At 57.0% G+C, this 17,587-nt stretch overlaps 3 protein-coding genes across 16 annotated transcripts in view; 1 reads left to right on the forward strand and 2 right to left on the reverse strand.

The window, feature by feature from the left end:
* VPS45 (vacuolar protein sorting 45 homolog) overlaps positions 1-5,555 on the reverse strand; it is a 70,933-nt gene extending 65,378 nt beyond the window's left edge. For 3 of the 11 annotated variants that reach the window (XR_008202056.1, XR_008202057.1, XM_052665380.1), the window contains exons 1-7: positions 5,429-5,554; positions 5,221-5,355; positions 5,085-5,145; positions 2,452-2,531; positions 1,936-2,004; positions 1,507-1,644; positions 1,009-1,119 (exon numbers count right to left, since the gene is read on the reverse strand). Coding sequence is in view for 9 of the 11 variants with exons in the window: in XM_052665380.1 (XP_052521340.1) it covers positions 1,009-1,119; positions 1,507-1,644; positions 1,936-2,004; positions 2,452-2,531; positions 5,085-5,145; positions 5,221-5,355; positions 5,429-5,521 (687 nt within the window). In the remaining 2 variants the exon portion in view is untranslated. Of the gene's footprint in view, positions 1-1,008; positions 1,120-1,506; positions 1,645-1,935; positions 2,005-2,451; positions 2,532-5,084; positions 5,146-5,220; positions 5,356-5,428 lie in introns of all 11 variants that reach the window. The other 8 variants (XM_052665379.1, XM_052665381.1, XM_052665382.1 and 5 more) reach the window with 8 other exon arrangements.
* Positions 1-17,587, forward strand: part of LOC128072010 (sperm-associated antigen 4 protein-like) — a 57,222-nt gene that overhangs the window by 31,107 nt on the left and 8,528 nt on the right. The window contains exons 2-3 of one of the 4 annotated variants that reach the window (XM_052665389.1): positions 13,564-15,454; positions 15,698-15,744. In XM_052665389.1, coding sequence (XP_052521349.1) covers positions 15,333-15,454; positions 15,698-15,744 — 169 coding nt within the window. In that variant the 5' untranslated portion in view covers positions 13,564-15,332. The remainder of the gene's footprint in view (positions 1-13,563; positions 15,455-15,697; positions 15,745-17,587) is intronic. The other 3 variants (XM_052665388.1, XM_052665387.1, XM_052665390.1) reach the window with 3 other exon arrangements.
* LOC128072011 (cytochrome b5 domain-containing protein 1-like) lies at positions 11,097-12,591 on the reverse strand. The gene is made up of 5 exons (XM_052665391.1): positions 12,430-12,591; positions 12,283-12,359; positions 11,794-12,012; positions 11,436-11,670; positions 11,097-11,211 (listed from the first exon to the last, which is right to left on the reverse strand). Exons 1-5 carry the CDS (start codon positions 12,557-12,559, stop codon positions 11,201-11,203), a joined length of 672 nt encoding a protein of 223 aa, XP_052521351.1. The 5' UTR covers positions 12,560-12,591; the 3' UTR covers positions 11,097-11,200.

The following is a 17,587-nucleotide window of genomic DNA, read 5'->3' on the forward strand; positions in this document are numbered from 1 at the left end:
GAAAACCACCCCCATCCGAGGCTGCTTACCGCAGGTACATTCAAAGGAAATGACTCTAAAAGCACAACTGGGATTCGTATTCCTGTTCCAGCAGCTCTATTTGCCACCATTAGCTCCCCCTTCTCCTGTGAATGAACATTTATTTTTGGCTGCAGAGGTTCCACAGTTACAAACTATAACTTCCTACACACTCCTGTGCTTCTTACACAGCAATTGGAGAGCTCCTGTACATCAGTGAGCTACTATATTTATTCTGGGAAGACTCATTTCAATTTAGAGAGAAAACTGAAGGCTGATCAGAGTGCTGGCATGCCTGACGCTGCATTTACATTCATTTGACTCTCTCTTCTGGACAGAAAATCTCCACACAGCAGACAACACTTTTGGTACCCTGTGCTGAGTGCTGTCCTTAACTCTACAAGCCACATGTGAGCTTGGCTGCTGACTATCAGATTGCTCCAGTGCACAAGGATCGCCACCAGCTCCCACACAGCGCTGCCTGCAGCTGGGGTAACCCAGAGTGACTTGAGATCTGAGCATATCCCACAGGAAGGAGAGAAACAGAGCGATGCCAGGTCTGCAGCCCAGCGACAACGCAGCAAAGAAACAAACACAGAAAAATGCTGCCACCCATCAACAACAAAGAACGAGAAATTCGCCCGGACAAGGCCACTCTGTAAACGTGGCCACGTGCTACCAAGCAGCCTGCACAGACACACCATTTAACACAACACTGCTGAGACACCAGGACTCTAAATGCAAAGTGTGTCTTGTGAAAGTGTACTTGATCTGATCTTTGGCCACCTCTGCCTCTGAAGCCAACACGTACAATCCACGCTCAACAGTCTGAAAATTGAGCCACAAGATAAAAGAAAGACTGCAAAAGAACGGGAGCAATACTTTTTCCCCTTGAATACAAACCGCACCGTCAGGCTGTGAGCTACTGCCACGAGGCTCTGCGCACTGCCAGCACTCACTGCTACCCCTCGGACAGCTGAGGTGATTCACCTGGTTCAGCAGGGGGGTGATGGCATCGTCTGAGCGGTCCAGAATAAGGAGCAAAGGAGGAACCTCAGTGCGACGGAAGTCAAACAGCTCATACTCTTTAGTGATTACTTGCTGTTGAGAAACATACAAAAAGACCCACTTGGTTATAAGTATACCTGGAAAAAGTTCCCCCTCGCTTTTGTAACGGATGAATAAAAAGTGAAAAGCTGGAGAAAAACAAGCTGCACTGCAATCTCAGTCTACACTGCTATTGAGAAAACAGCTCCTGCTTTCAAAAGGCATCAGTAACACACTGCAGTTAATGGGACTTGTGAGAAATAACGGCCTTTGCTTCTCACATAGGTTGGGGGAGGCAGAAACAAGGGGATGCGACCTGCCGAAAGCCACGTAACATAGAAATGGAAGGACTGACAAGAACTGGCTAAAGAACATTATGGAAAAAACGTTCAACAAAAATTAAGCAAAGTTGCCAAACTCACTTAACAGTGCTCACCGCACCTTCACACATTCAGCAAGCCTCTTTGCTGGCTCAGAAGAGAGTTGGTATCGAATCATGGGGCATTTCTTCAGGGACAGAAGCAGAGCAGTCAGCCCTTGAGTTGTCCTGGACAGCTGGGCTGGATCCCAGCTGCGACCCTAGAAGGAAAGGTTGCTTGAGAGATGGACGTGCCATCCCCAGCCCTTTGTCCCATGAAGCTGCATTTCCCTCCAAGCAGAACTACATGTTGACTACAGGAGCAGGTACACCAAAGGCCACAGTCCAGACTGTAATTCCTGCTAACAACCAGCCACCCTTTGGGGCTGGACACGGCATTCTGCCTGCTGGGCAACCACTGCCACTGCACCCACTTGGCTGTGGCTACTGGGCTCTCTGTCACCACAAAACAAGGCCCCGGAGCCCTGCAGGACAGTTAGCTTTTTGCATACCTGGCAGCAGCCCAAGAGGTTGAGAGAAAAAACGTGTGGATTCACTGCAATGTAATCTCCATAGAACTCCTGCCAACAAGTGAAAGCAAATACAGTTAATGCCCTGCCAAGCCCTGTTCAGCCCACAAGAGCATGTGTATTGGCAACGGTAAAACCCTAAGCGCTGCACTCACTGACTCTGATCACTTCTCCTTCCTCCATGCCTACATACTCACAATCTTTACACTTCTGCTGACAACTCCACTGCCACTTCCTGTTGTACTTTTCACGTAGATAGCTCTTTGTTGATGCCAACAAACACGCAGCAGCCTTGTGAAACGATGCCAGCAGCACCAGCAGCAGCTCCAGCAACTGGAGGGCAGAGAGAAATGGAACACACGGGTTTTCTGCAGCGTTGTTGCTCACTGTTCAAGACCTCCAGAGTTCTCCTTTTGAGACATGCATGTTTGCTAGCGTGTGTATCCACCTCCTAATGCCCTTGGATTAAGAAATCTACTTAAAAGATTCAAAATTCACCTGAATTTCTGCCACAACTTCCTGTTCATCAGCCTCAGCTAATGCCTTGATATCACTCTTACTGATCACATTACTGAAATCTGAAAGAAAACAACAGAGAAAGAGCAGTTGGGCTCCGTGAGTGACACAGAATACAAGAACACCACAGCACAGCATGACCCAATTTTCCCCTGGAGCAGGAGTGGACTGCAACACAATTTGCCTTCACACCCATAATTACTGTGCAGGTAGTCTCTCTTGCCTCTCCCTGCTCAGCATCTGCTCAATTAGGTAACGCCATACACGGCTGTAATTAGTAGATTTATAAAGCTAAAAGATAAGCACTGTTAACTAGTTTAACACTGTGGCCAGCTTACTGCAAGCTGGAGCTTCTCAGCATCGCCGTGTCAGCGGGTCACCACCACCCGCCCCTGCAACCCGGAGCTGCTCCTCCAGCACTGCGGGCCCACAGGGACACCTGGAGGCCACTGCGGATCACTGCCCAGAACCTGGCGCGCACGACGGCTGCACCTCACCAGAAAGGCCGCTGTAGTTACATTTCCATTTCCAAACCTACCGAATATTCGACAGCACGAACAGAACGCGTGAGGAACTCCTGCCTCATCCATCAGGATTACAAGACGCTGCGTTCTGGGTTTGGCCCAACAAGTTAACACTGTCTCTGAATGATTTACCTTCCAGACTTGGGCCAGTGTCTCATCTCTGTTTCCACTGTAATAAAGGCACTCTAAAGCCAGCTTCTTTCATGTTTACGAAGCACCGCGAGGCTTCAAAATCCCTGAAGTTTTCAGGAATAGCCATAGCAGGATAATATGGGTTATGGCATTGCTTTAGGAAGATTCTTATCAGTTGTTTCAGTTTAACTATTTTATTTTATATGCACGTAACTTTTTCTAAAACAATTTCATAGAATGGCTTCAGTTGGAAGGGATCTCAGAGATCACAGAGTTCAAATCCCTCTGCCATGGGCTGGATGCTCCCCCTCCCCACGTCAGGCTGCCCAGGGCCCCATGCAGCACAGCTTTAGGCACCTCCAGGGACGGGGCACCCACACATTGGGCTGCACATCGGGCAGCAGCGTCACGGCCTCATCACACCCTCACTGAAAACATTCCCCAGTGTCAGCCTAAATCTCCCCTCTCATTTTAAAGTGCTCCCCTTTATCCAATCACTGTCTGAGGAAAAAGCTGATTTTTCTTATAACCGCCATTTAAGTACTGGAAGGCTGCTCTCAGGTCTCCCTGGAGCCTTCTCTCCTCCAGGCTGACACCCCCAGCTCCCTCAGCCTTTCTTTGCAGGACAGGTGCTCCAGCCCTTTGACAATCTTCATGGCCTCCTTGAATCCTCTCCAACAGCTGTTTTTCTTGTGCTGGGGCCCAGCCCTGGACGCACTAATCCAAATGGGGCCTCACAAGGGCAGAGCAGAGGGGGAAAATCCCTCCCTGCCCCACTGCCACCCTTTTGCTGGTGCAGCCCAGGATGCAGTTGGCCTGGTAGGCTGTGAGCGTTCACTGCTGACTCATCTCCAGCTTCTCATCCATCAGGACTCTCAAATCCTTCTCTGCAGGACAGCTCTTAAGGAGTTCTTCTCCCAGTCTGTACTCGTATCTGGGATTGCCCCGACCCAACACTGCCTTCAGCCCTGTTGAACCTCACTGAGTTTATACGTGGGCCCATTCCTCAGCCTGCCCAGCTCCCTTTGGACACCATCCCTTCCTTCTGCTGTGCCAACTGCACCACTCCACTCTGCGGAGAGGGACCTGGGTGTCCTGGTGGACGACAGGTCGGCCATGAGCCAGCAGTGTGCCCTTGTGGCCAAGAGGGCCAATGGCATCATGGGGTGCATTAAAAAGAGTGTGGCCAGCAGGTCGAGGGAGGCGATCCTCCCCTTTACTCTGCCCTGGTAAGGCCTCATCTGGAGCACTGTGTCCAGTTCTGGGCTCTGTACGAAAAAAGACAGGGATCTCTTGGAAAGAGTCCAGGAGAAGGCCACAAAACGGTGAAGGGCCTGGAGCATCTCCCCTATGGAGAAGGCCTGAGTGAACTGGGTCTGTGTAGCCTTGAGAAAAGATGACTGAGTGGGGAACTGATCCAGGTCTGTAAATATCTAAGGTGTGGGGGGCAGAGCGGCGAGGCCGGACTGTTTTCAGCAGTGTGTGGACACAGGACAAGAGGGAATGGCCAGAAACTGCAGCACAGGAAGTTCCGCACAAATGTACGCAAGAACTTCTTTAGGTGAGGTGGCGGAGCACTGGAACAGCTGCCCAGGGAGGTGGTGGAGTCTCCTTCTCTGCAGATGCTCCAGACCCACCTGCACATCGACCTGTGCGACCTGCTGCAGGAACTGCTTTGGCAGGGGGTTGGACTCCGTGATCTCTGCAGGTGCCTTCCAACCCCTATGATTCTGTGATCCACTCAGTGCCATCAGCCACTGCTGAGGCTGCACTTGGTCCCACCGTCTGCACCACCGATAAATACACTAAAGGGTAAACTTAGATCTGGCGATCTAAACAATGTAAAACCTGCCATTCAGCCATTTTCAGAATCTCAGCGGCACTCTGCCCGCGGGGGAGGCCAGCGCCTCCCATCGGCGCCGCACTGAACGTCGGGAGCTCCGAACAGCACGTACTTACAGATATAATAGATGCTGTACTTCGGCCTCCGCAGCTCCTGAATGAGGCAGTGCACGTTCTCCTGAAGGAACACACAGCGACAGAGGGCGATCAGAGGCGCTCAGCCCCACCGTCTCCCCGCGGGGAGGGCTCTCACCTTGGTGGGCCGCAGGAAGCAGACGGCCTTCAGGTGCTTCATGGGCTCCCTGCCGGGGGAGTCGATGCGCTCGAAGAGGTAAACCTCCTTCTGCAGGATCTCGGACTGCGTGTACACCATGCTGACCGCGCCGGGCTGCGGGGAGCGCCGCGTCACCGCGCGCCGAACACCGGCCCCGCGCCCCGCCCGGCCCGGCCCCGCCGCTCACCGTCTCCCGGTCCATCAGGAGCACCTTCATGCCCGGCCCGCTGTCCTCGATCATTTTCGACACGTACTGCTTCACGGCGAGAACGGCGTTCATCTCCGCTGCGCGCCTCAGCCCCGCTCCGCTCCGCGCCGGGCCGCGCAGCCCTCCAGCGGCAGGGGATGGCGGTAGCGGCGCGGGGACGGACTACGGCTCCCGGCATGCCGCGCGGCGCCGCACTTCCGCTCCTGCGCGCCCCACGGCGCTGGACTACGGCTCCCGGCATGCCTCGCAGAGCGCTCCTATCTTTGCTTTCCGGGCGACGCGCAGCTCGCACGGAGGTTTTCAGGAAGGAGCCGTATCAGTGTGACACAGGTTGGTGGCGTTGCTTTCTAAACATCACAGAATCACAGCATGTAGGGGTCGGAAGGGACCTCTGGAGATCACAGAATCACAGAATGGCCAGGGTTGGAAGGGACTCCAGGATCACGAAGCTCCAACTCCCTGCCACACGCACGACCACCAACCTGCCCATGTTTCACAGCAGCCCAGGCTGCCCAGGGCCCCATCCAGCCTGGCCTCCAAGCCCTCCAGCGATGGACGGGGCATCGCAGCCTCTCTGGGCAGCTCTTCAGCCCCTCACCGCTCTCCCAGCACACAACTTCCCTGACCCCCAGCCTCCAGCTGCCCTCCCTCCGCTTCCAGCCGTTCCCCGGCCTGCTCTCATCTCCCCTTCCCAAGAGCTGCCTCCCCTCCTGGCTGCAGGCTCCCTGCAGGTGCTGCAGGCTGCACTCAGCTCAGCCCCAGCTCCTCTTCTCCATGCTGAACGAGCCCAGCTCCCTCAGCCTGGTTTTGCAGGGAGATGCTGCAGCCCCTGCTCATCTCTGCGGCTCCTCTGGACCCTCTCCCACAGCTCCCTGTCTTTCTTGTCCTGGGGGCTCCAGCCCTGGACCCAGTGCTGTAGATGGGGCCTCATGAGAGCAGAGCAGAGAGGGACGATCACCTCCTTGTCCCTGCTGCCACCCCTCTGCTGATGGAGCCCAGGATCCCATTTGCTTTCCGAGCTGTTACCACACACTGCTGGCTCCCGTTCAGCTTTTCATCCATCAGGACCCCCAGATCCTCTGCAGAGCTGCTCTCAAGTGCCACTCCTTCCAGCCTGAACGGATGCCTGCGATTCCCACCCACTGCTAGAGCAGGTTCCCTGTGGCAGGTTGCAGTCGGCTCTTGGCTGTCTCCGGGGGAGTAGACGCCACGACATCTCTGGACAGGGTGTCCCAGGTCTCTGGCACTCTTGTGGTAAAGAAGTTCTTCCTTGCCTTTATATGGAATTTCCCATGCTGCAGTTTGTACCCATTGCCCCTTGTCCTGTCACCGCACACCTCTTTGAATCATAGAATCATAGAGTCCTTAGAGTTGGAGGGGATCTCTGAAGGCCATCCAGTCCAGCCCCCCACTGATGAATAGGAACACCACAGCTAGATCAGGTTGCCCAGGGCCTGGTGCAGCCTCGCTTGCAAGTCCCCAGGGACATCCACCACATCTCTGGACAGCCTGTTCCAGTGCCTCACCACCCTCACTGCAAAATATGTTTCCTTATGTGTAACCTAAATCTACCCTCTGAGTTTGAAGCCATTTCCTCTTGTTCTGTCACTACAGACCCTGCTAAAGAGTTTGTCCCCTTCTTTCCTGTAGCTCCCCTTCAGATACTGAGGCTGCAATCTGGTCACCTCACGGCCTTCTCTCCAGGCTGCACAGCCCCAGCTCTATCAGCCCGTCCTCATAGGAGAGGTGTTCCGTCCCTGGGATCATTTCTGTGGCCCTCTGGACACATACCAAGAAGTCCATTTCTCTCCTGTACTGAGGACTCCACAGCTGGATGCAGTGCTTCAGGTGAGGCCTCACCAGTGCAGAGCAGAGGGGCAGGATCACCTTCCTCGCCCTGCTGGCCACACTTCTTTTAATGCAGCCCAGGATACAGCTGGCTTTCTGCCCTGCGAGGGCATGTTGCTGGCTCATGTCCAGTTTGCCATCCACCAGCACCCCCAGGTCCTTTTCAGCAGGGCCGTGCTCAATCCTTTCAGCCCCCAGCTCATACCGGTAGTGGGAGCTGCCTCGAGCCAGGTGCAAGACCTTGCATTTGCATTTGTTGAACCTCATGAGGTTTACCCGGGCCCACTGCTCAAGCCTGCCTAGGTCCCTCTGAATGGTACCCACCCCTGTGGTGTGTTGACGACACCCCACAGCTTGGTGTCATCAGCACGCTTGCTGAGGGTGCACTTGATCCCACTGTCAATGTCCTCAATGCAGATATTGAAGAGTATCGGCCCCAGCACTGACCCCTGGGGAACAGCACTCGGCACCAGTCTCCATGCAGACACTGAGCCATTGAACGCTGCTCTCTGGACTCGATCCTGTTCAGCTGGTTCTTCGTCCGCTGAACAATCCACCTATCAAATCCATATACTTCCTATCTGGGGAGAAAGATGTTGTGGGTTACTGTGTCAAAGGCCACGCTAAAGTAAGAATAGATTAAATCAGCGGCTCTTCCCTTTTCTGTTACTGCAGTGATGCCATCATAGAAGTTGGTCAAGCCACACCGATGCTTTGTCCTGGTGCAGCCACACTGATTCTCCTGCATCATCTTCATATCTTCCATGTGCCTTAGCATAGCTTCCAGGAGAATCTACTCTGTGGTCTTTCCCAGCACAGAGATGAGACTTGGTCTTGGTTGGTAGTTCCCAAGGTCATTCTTCCTACCCTTAGAAATGGCTGTGATCTTACCTTTTTTCCTGTAACTAGAGACTTCGCCCCATTGCCACAGCTTTTCAGACATCATTGTGAGGAGCTTGACGACTATCAGCCAGTTTCCTCAGGACTCTGGGATGTGTCTCAGTGGGAGACTTGTGGATGTTGAGGTTCCTCAGGTGGTCATGAATCTGATCTTTGCTTGCAGTGGGAGGAATGTTGCTTCTGCAATCCCCTCCCACCAAACCAAATGGCTGAGGGCTGTGTGGCAAGCACAGGACTGAAGTCCGCTGCCATCCACTTGATACCTATGCTTCAAATATTTTATAAACAGTCAAGCAGATTCCCTCTCAGCCTTCTCTTCTGCAGGCTGAACAGTCCCGAGATGCTCAGCCTTTCCTCATACTGGAGATGATCCCCATCGTTTTTGAACCGAGAAGCCCAGGACTGGACATGATATTCCAGATGTGGCCTCCCCAGGGCAGAGCAGAGGGGCAGAGAGCCTCCCTGGACCTGCTGGCTCCCCACTTGTAATGTACTCCTGGATACCTTTAGTCTTGACCATGAAGGCACACTGCTGACTCGTGGGCAACTTGCTGGCCACCAGGACACCCAGGTCCTTCTCAACAGACATCTTTTCCAGCAGCCCAGCCCCTAACCTGTGCTGATGCATGCAGGTGTTCCTCCCAGGTGCAGGATCCTACGCTTGCCCTCGTTGAACCTCCTGATGCTCCTCTCTGCCTCTCCGCTCTGTGCGGCTCTCACCAAACGGCAGCACAGCCTTCTGCTGTGTCAGTCACTCCTCCCATCTTTGTATCGTCAGTAAACTTGCTGAGAGTGGACGCTGCCCCTTCACCCAGATCATTCATGAGGATGCTGAACAAGTCTGGACCCCGAGCAGCGCCACTTGCTGTAGGCCTCCAACTGGACTCTTCACCGCTCTGAGCTCTATCCGTCCTCCAGTTCTCAGTTTACCTCACTCTATCCCACACTTCCTAAGCTTACTGACAAGGAAGTTATGGAAAACAGTGTTGAAAGCTTTGTCGACAGTTTTTGCCAAAACCTCATTTTAAGCAGCAGAACCACATTTTTGCTCGTATTCCTTTTACTGGTGACGTACTTCCAGAAGCTTTACTTTTTATCCTTGACTTCTCCCACCGTATTTCATTCTAAGTGGGCCTTAGCCTTCCTTGTTGTGTCCCTACAGGCCCTGAGAACATTCCTATTTACTTCCAGGAGGCTAGACTCTTTTTCCACATTTCGTAGACTTTCTTCTTCTCTTTGAGTTTTTCCACGAGCTCCTTGCTCTTCCTCACAAGTCTCCTGCCATTTTTGCCTGACTTCTTTCTCTTAGGGATGCATCTCTGTTGAGCTTGGAAGAAGTGGTGCTTAAATATCAACCAGCTCTCACGGACCCCCTTACCTTGTAAGTAAGTAGAGGGACTCCCAAAAAGAACTATGATAGCGGAGATCATGAAATAAAAATAATATTATACAATTCTAATGCAGAAACATCATTTGATTCCCACAGTTGTGATGTTGGGCCTCCTGCAAGCAGGAGAGCACCCAGAAAAACAGTTCCATCATTTATTCCCTATTCCCCGACGCTGATCTCTTTCTGCCCTGGTTCCTCACTGGCTGAGTATCGCAGGTTCACAATCTTCCTGACGCTTCACTAAACATGGAGACACTCAACAAACATAAATCTTTGCTGCATAAGCGTAAATCTGTAGCTCATTAATTAACTTATTCCACACCTGATTGTTATTTTGCGGATATCTGCCTGTCCTTCTTTCCACAAAGATGAGCTCAGCAGAAAAGCAGGGGAGGCTCCTGGTGCCTGGCACGTCCCAGCCTTCTTAGGAGTGAGGCGGTTCGGCCTCGTGGAGAGGCCCCAACTCCTTTGATGGTTGCTAAATCTATTGTTCTTTTGCTGGCAGTTTCTTATCCTGACAGAACAAGATGTTTTCTGATCCCTAACGCTATATTCGCATTGTTCGGAACATTTAACAACTATTACAGTTTTGCAAGAAAGAATTAATCACATAATTCAGTAATGATGTGTCATGGCGTTGATCAGATCAATCTACGTCTGTGACAGGGCACCAGGCCTCCGCCTGCCCCCAGCCCAGTCCCACAGAAATGGGAAGGAAGGAAGGCAGGAGAAGAGCAGCGGCAGCAATCGATGGAGGAAAACTTATTTTACTATAATATCGGAATACAAGATAACACAATATGTACAATTTAATTGAAATGAAGATGAATAAAACAGACAAGATGAGAGAGAGAGTTCCTGGGACAGAGTCAAACCTGAACAGCTTGGAACGGCCAGGAAAGCGCCTGCAGCACCCACTGCCAGGCAGCAAGAGAGCGGCCCCCCACCCGGAAGGGCCAGATCCCGTGCCTGCTGTAATGCACAGCGATCGGTACCTGGGATTGGGGCAGTGACACTTCAATGCCCCGTGCACTGCATGTTCTGATGTGGAATACTGGAACCCAAAAACAAACCAAAAAAAAACCAAAAAAGCATAGAACTGTGACACAGGGACTTTAGGTGCTCCAGGGGTGCCATGGGATCGTGTCCAATCCCCCCTCTTCCAGCTCCTTGGGAGGATGTGACCTTGTGTCCCGTGGCAGGTTGAGCTGCGACCGGTGGGTGTGCACACCAGATGGGTGCACGGGGTGGGAGCCTTCCTCCGCAGTGACCGGAACACCAACAGCAGCCTTGGATCTGCACAGGAGCTCCTCAGGGCTGCTGGGAGATCGTCATGGGGGAAGGACAGCAGGGTCACAGGTTGAGGGGTCGTTTGCCCTTTGTTAGCAGGGCTGCTCATTAGCACCAGGCTCCTCCTCACAAACAGATCCTCAGGGGTGCCCCTAAACCACGGGATCCTGCATTGCCCCACCATGACCACGCACAGAACAATTTTTCAACAACAAATAATAATTAAAAAAACCCAGCTTTATTGTGCTGCAAAAACACAACTGGAATCCAGAATGGGTGTAGTGCCCCCATAGTACCATCCACAGCCCAGGGTGGGGAAGATGTCACTGCAGGGCTGGAAAAGGAAGAATGGGGAGGAAATTTTGGGGTGGTCTGGGGGTCCTGGGAAGTTCTATGGCAGTCTGAAGGGTTTTAAGGGTTCTGAGAAGGACGGGGTCCCGGGGAGTTTTTTGGGGAGTGCTGTGCATTCCGGGTGGGAGGGGACAAGGGGGTAGGGGCAAGGGTTTTGAAGAGGCGAGGGGCCTATCTTAGGGTTTTGGGGGTGCTTAAAGGTCCCACCTTCGCTGTCGCTGCCAGCGTCATCATTGAAGTAGAGAAACACGGTGGGGATGAAGTCCTTGGGGTCGAGGCGCAGGCTGCGCAGCTCGGAGGTGCCGTCCGGGATCCCGTTCTGCTCCAGGCTGAGGTGGGGGTTCAGCGGGACGCCGCCGTAGCACGCCGTGTATTTCTCCAGCTGCTCCTGCCAGCCCCGCGCCCGCCGCAGCGCCGCTCCCACCGGCTCCTCCCCGCACACCTGGGGGACCGTAAGAAGGGAAGGGGACGGGGCCGAGGTTCCCAGCACCTCGCTGGGGACAGCAGGATCCCACCGGGGAGCGGGCTCGTGTCTCGGGGCCCGGGTGCCCCCCGTCCCACTGACCTCGATGACGCAGTTCTGGCCCGTCAGGGCGTTGCAGAGGCGCAACAGGCGGGGGGCGGCCGTCAGACGTCCCACCTGCAGCCGGGGGTCCCGCCACCACGCGGCGTGCAGCGGAAGGACCCCGTCTGAGCGCGGCGCGAGGGGCTGGGAGCCGCCCGGGGTCCCCAGCGGGAACCGGGAGCCGGTCTGGCCGGTGCGGGGCTCCACGCGGGGCAGCGGCTGCCGGTGGGAGGGACGCCTGACGCGCGTGGCGGGGATCGGAGGCCGCCGCCCCGTCCCGCCCGTGCGGGGATCCCCGCCTCGCACCGGGATCGCCCAGCTCGCACCCCCGCCGCCCTGGGACTGCAAACACCGGCACCGGGACCGCACGACACCGCGCCGGGCCCCGAAAACTGCGCCGGGCCCCCTCCCCCGCTCCGCCGGGACAGCACCGCCCCGCCCCGAAGCCCCGCGAGCCCGGGGACGCTCCCGCCCCCCCGTCCCACTCACGTCGCCGCTCTCGGGGTCAAAGCAGCGGCTCACGTCGGTGCCGACGGCGGCCAGCAGGGGGGCCAGGGTGACGCCACCTGGGGAAGAAGGTCGGACTCGGAGCCCCCACACCGGGACCCGTCCCCAGGGCGGCTCCCCCCCCCGTACCGCGGCGCTCCCGCAGCAGCGGGCCCAGGTCGTAAACGCGGCCGAGAGCGCTGAGCAGGGGCCGCCCAGCCTCCGCCACCTCCCGTGTTGTCAAGTACCGGAGCCGCCGCTCCGCACCGCCCGCCGCCATGGGGGCGGCGCCGTTTCTATGGCAACGCCGCCGCCGAGCGCCCTCTCCCGATTGGCTGCGTGCGGCCCCGCCCATGCAGACGGTCCCGCCCACCCGAAGCTCCGCCCCGCCGCCACCGCCGCCGGGCGCTGGGAAACGCGACCCTCGGCGGCTGCGCGGGGACTGCCGGGAAACGGCGGCGCCGGGAGCGGGGCTGGGAGGCTGGAGGGGGGCTGTGGAGCCTGTTGAGCCTATGGGGAGTGGGCTGCTGGGGGCGCCGTGGCGTGCCGGGAGCTATCGGGGTGCTGCAGGGATGCTCCAGGGGCCCCGCCGATTTTGTGGGATCCTGGGGCGCTGTGGAGCGCTGCAGGACGTACGTGGAACTGCAGAAGGGCTGCAGAAGCCGCAGGGGGGCTGTGGGACGTACGGGGTGCGTAAGTGGGCAGAGGGGTCTGTAGGGCCTGCGGGGTCGCTGCAAAAGTCCTTGGAGCTCTAGGGGTGTAATGGGTGTAGAGCAAACAAAGGCGATGACGGAGCCTTTATGTGAGAAACAGGCGCTGTAGGAAAAGATCAAAGAGAAATGAACTCCCCGCTCCCAGGAGCAGTTTGGAGAAAGGGGCAGCTGAGGAACGCAGCCTCCTCCCGTTCGTACTGGAACGGGAAATGGGCCGCAGGGGGCGGCTGGGACAGCGGGGGAGCTTTTGTGGGGGCAGGGCTGGAGAAAGGAAGAGTGAAAACCCGCACCGTGCGCTCATTCTTTGTGTGATACGATTTCTCGCTGTAAACAATCCAACTATTTGCCTCTACGCGCTGATAGCACTGTTGGAAATATCCAAATAATTTTGTCAGGACGGCATCTTTGATAACAGCAGAATTTATTTGCGATTGCAATGGCGGTGTCCCGCAAGCAGGAGCACCTATGGACACAACATGGCAGCCTTTAGACCCTGTTTGCTCCCCCTTGCCTCCCCCCTCCCCTGTTTCCCCACTGGCTGGGTACTCCACGTTCACAACCTTATCAGAAGGTTGACATTTGCTATTTACTTGTTCATTTATTTGTTTCCTGCTGTCAGTCAGCAGCCATCCTGTTGTTTCCAAGCTGTCTCGGTGCTCTCCTTGTCCTCTTGATGTGGCGACTTTCTTTGAAGTCTTCGTTGAACAAAGAGCACTGGGGGATGATGCCAGGCCTTCCCAATGTTTCTTCAGGCGCTTCCTCGCGCTGCCATCGCTTGTTGTCTGGTTTGCTCTCGTGCAGGATGTTCTTGCAGTGTGTGACAAAATATACATCTGTACACCTCTATACAGAGTGTGCGTGCCTGGGAAGGTTCATCTGGAGGATCAGTGATGTAAACTTATCAGAGATCTTCCCCAAGTAGAGGGACTCCCCAAAAGAACTATGATAGTGGAGATCATAAAATAAAAATAATATTATACAATTCTAATGCAGAAACATCATTTGATTCCCACTGATGAGATAAAACACACAGATGGGAGCCCTGGGGACAGAGGTGCTCTGGGATATGGCAAAGGCCCCTGCTTAACGGCAGGCGCTTAATTAAAAGGCAGGCCATCAACTTTATGGAGGGAGCGATCATTTCTGTGGTCACGCTGAATAAACAGGGATTCTGTCCTTCCGTCACTCAGACGTGGAGAGCCACCCCAGTGACAGCGGGTGACGACCGGGATCGTGGCGATGGCACCGGTGGGATTCGGGGGGGCAGACGGGGACACGGCGTGGGGACAGCGACGGCGGGAACGGGCGCCAGGACGGACAGATGGCGCCTGGGGACAGCAGTGACGGCACCGGGTCCCGGCTGGGACAGAGGCCGTGTGCGGCTGGCGGCATCGCGAGCAGCCGGCAGCGAGGACAAGGAGCCGAAAGGAACGGCGGCACGTCCGACGGGGGCAGCGGCAGCGTCCTGAGGGCTGGCACTCAGCGGTGCTGCACTCGGGCTGCCGGGGCTCCGTGCTGAGGACCCGTGGGGCGGTGGGAGCGGGAGGGGCGGTGGGTCCCGGGGGGATGAAGGGACGGCGGGGAACGAGGGGGTGTCCTTATAAAAGCGAGACGCCACTCGGCTGCTGAAGGTGACCTCGGAATGAGTTTTATTTACCAAAGGCGCCAGGAGGTCGGAGAGAACCGCTCCGAATGTAGAGAGAAGTTGGACCGAGGCCGGCAGGGAGGCTGCCAGGCATCGGATGGGTGACGTGGTGGGCGAGCCGGGAATGGATCCCCCGAGTTCCTCGGCCAGTGGGGAAAGGGAGCGTGTCGCATGTGGCCAGGAGGTAGGGCCTGAAAGGGGTCGGAGCTTGGAGAACGTCCACAGCAATTTCTGTCTGTAGGCCGTCCCTTGAGTCCAAAAGGGAAACGTGTTCCGAAGCCCTCCATCACCTCCTGGAGCATCCAAGCGAGTCGGAACATCACGGTGGGGCTGGGGGGGCTGGGAGGTGCCTTCCGACCCAACTCAGGTGCTGAGATCCTGTGATTTGATGAAGAAATGCTTCTGTGCGTCACAGGGAGACCCGAGGCTGAACTGTGGCCGGCCCTCCTCTCGGGTCCAGAGTGGGGAGCACGAAATCGCCCTCCATGCCCCCAGCTGCTGGGCGCGCCCTGCTCATGGGCCGGCTGTGCCCCTGCCCTCCGTGACATCACAGCTGCCCTCTGTGACATCACAGCTGCCCTCTGTGACATCACAGCCCGCCAAGGGCTGCAGCTGGCAGAGCCCCAGTGGGCTCAGAGCTTTTGGGACCGTGGTGCTGAGAGGACGTGCCGCTTCCAGGGCTCATCTTCGCTGCGATGGCGAGGAGAAAGGCTGCGACCGCAAGGCGCCCCAGGGCACCTAAGTGCCCCGCAGGGAGCCGGGCTGTCGGCGAGGGCCAGCAGGTCCCCGCTGGGGACACATCAGCGCAGGGGCAGAGGTACGAGGTGGGGGGAACCGGCCGGGGGCATCGGGCCGGGGGCAAGCGCGCACACAGCCCTCGGTGGCCCGGGGAGAGGGGCAGCCGGGGGAAGCCTCTGGTTTGACCCTCACTGCAGCCGGGACGGCGCCGGCGGGCAGCCCAAGGCCCGTCCTCTGGGAGGGCCTCTGCGGAGGCTGCTGCCGCCTGCCTCGGCTCTCGCACGGTGGGACCGGTGCTCAACCAGGTTCTTTCCTCCCGCAGAAGCCTCTGTGAGCCGGCGGAATTGAGCGGGCCTTCACCAGCATCAGGTCCTGCCTCCGCTGGCCAACAGCGTTCAGTGTGGCTTGAAGCAGCCAAAAGAACTGCAAGACGCCTGGCTGCTGCTGCTTCACAGCATAAGACGAACCTTGGCAGAGTGTTCGTCGCACTGTCTCTGGTGCTTCTTGGTGAGTCCCGATGAGCAAACATCCCGCAGCGACCACGGGGCTGTGCTGGATGAGGTCCGTGTGAGCAGAGGCCTTCAGAGGCACTGCAGCACCAGCGCGGCACTTCTGCCTTCCTATCCTGGCCGCCTGCTTGCTCCACAGCTGCTCTCCACCACTGGGTCCCACTCAGCCCGAGAGCTGCTGCGGTCCCCCCAGCGTTAGGATGCGGACCGAGGAGGACCCCACGGCCCCGGTGCCGCTTCTCGAGGACATCCTCGAGTCGGCCTTGCTTTGGCCTCCCTGTAGGGCTGCCGTTCTGCCCGCCACGCTGCTTTCGGTGCCGCCGGGTGCAGCCAGGGGAAATGGGAGCAGCGCTGGGGCTGCACCACGGGGCCGCGGGGCTGCAGTGCCCTGAAGGCCGTGGGCAGAGACGTGTCCTCAGCCCGCACCATTCCCAACATCCTCCGCCCACCGGCGGATTCCCAGGGTCCAAGGAAGAGCCAGCATGGGCACAGGACCAGCAGCAATCCCTGCACTGACGACCTTCTGTCTGTCTTTCCAGTTGCAGTCACTACCCAGGTGTATTTCACTGCATCTTCGTGGATACGCCTCAAAATAGAGGAAGACACGGAGGCACAGGTCAGTGGCCGTGGGCTCGGACATCCTTCCTCAGTCCTGGCCCCTCGTGCCGGCCAGCACGGAGCTCACAGCCCTCGGGACGCGGCTGGCCTTGCGTGTCAGGCCTCCGGGTGCTGGCAGTCACGCTGAGCTGCGCGCTGACGTGGTCGCGTCCTGACGTGGTTTCTTGTCCTTCCAGCGGATGCTGTCTGAGCTGAGAGCACGGCAGGAGTGCTATCAGACGCCGGACTGGGCACGGAAGAGCATTGGTGAGGACACAGGCAGGCGAGCCCTGCTCCCCTCCGCTCCTCCACGTCCGCTGCCTCTTGCACTCATCTCCTCCCCATCGTTACAGGTGCTACCATCGACCTGCACAGAACTTCTCCTACCTACACATTTAAGTGCTGGTTTTGCTGGCTCCACAGTCTCATCGTCCCCGTGAATCCTCCGGATACCATCCTGCAGGTATCGTGGCGGCCATCAGCAGCGCTGCTTGCACCCCTCGCTTCCCCTCGGGGGTCTCCCCTCAGGCCCGGCGCGTTGCTCAAGCCGTGAAGCCCAAGGTCCGATACGGGGCCGGGCGTGCTGGAAATCGGTGCTTCCCCTCACCTGAGCTGAAGCGCTGTGTGTGTGGGGCCCACGCTCCTCAGTCCCAGCCGGGTGAGAGATCTCCTCCCCGCCGACACCGCAGTGCCACGGCCATCCCAGCTGTCCCTCTGTGGGCAGAGCTGGGGGCCGGCGGAGCAGTGCTGGAGAGAGACGGTCCCACTCCGACGCTTTCCCAGCCGCCATCTTCCCCTTGGCGCTGACACTGAGAGCCCCTTTGTCGGGCGGGGAATTCAGGCCCAGTGCTTCTGCCCCATTCCTCACACGTGAGCCACTCTCAAGCACAAGTACGGCCCGCAGGCGCTCGCTGCCTTTGCCCTTAGCTGAACCGGGAGCGCGGTGGCCCCAGCGCTCTCTCCTGATCCTCTGCTCTCCCATTCTGTTTGCAGCCGGGCGATTCACCAGGACAGTGCTGGCCCATGGAGGGACATCAGGGCCAGGTGGTCATCGGGTTGCCAGCTGAAATCGTGCCCTCTTGTGTCATTCTGGAACACATTGATCC

Source organism: Tympanuchus pallidicinctus, unplaced genomic scaffold (genome assembly GCF_026119805.1).
Source record: "Tympanuchus pallidicinctus isolate F22 unplaced genomic scaffold, pur_lepc_1.0 scaffold65, whole genome shotgun sequence".
Lineage (NCBI taxonomy): Eukaryota > Metazoa > Chordata > Aves > Galliformes > Phasianidae > Tympanuchus > Tympanuchus pallidicinctus.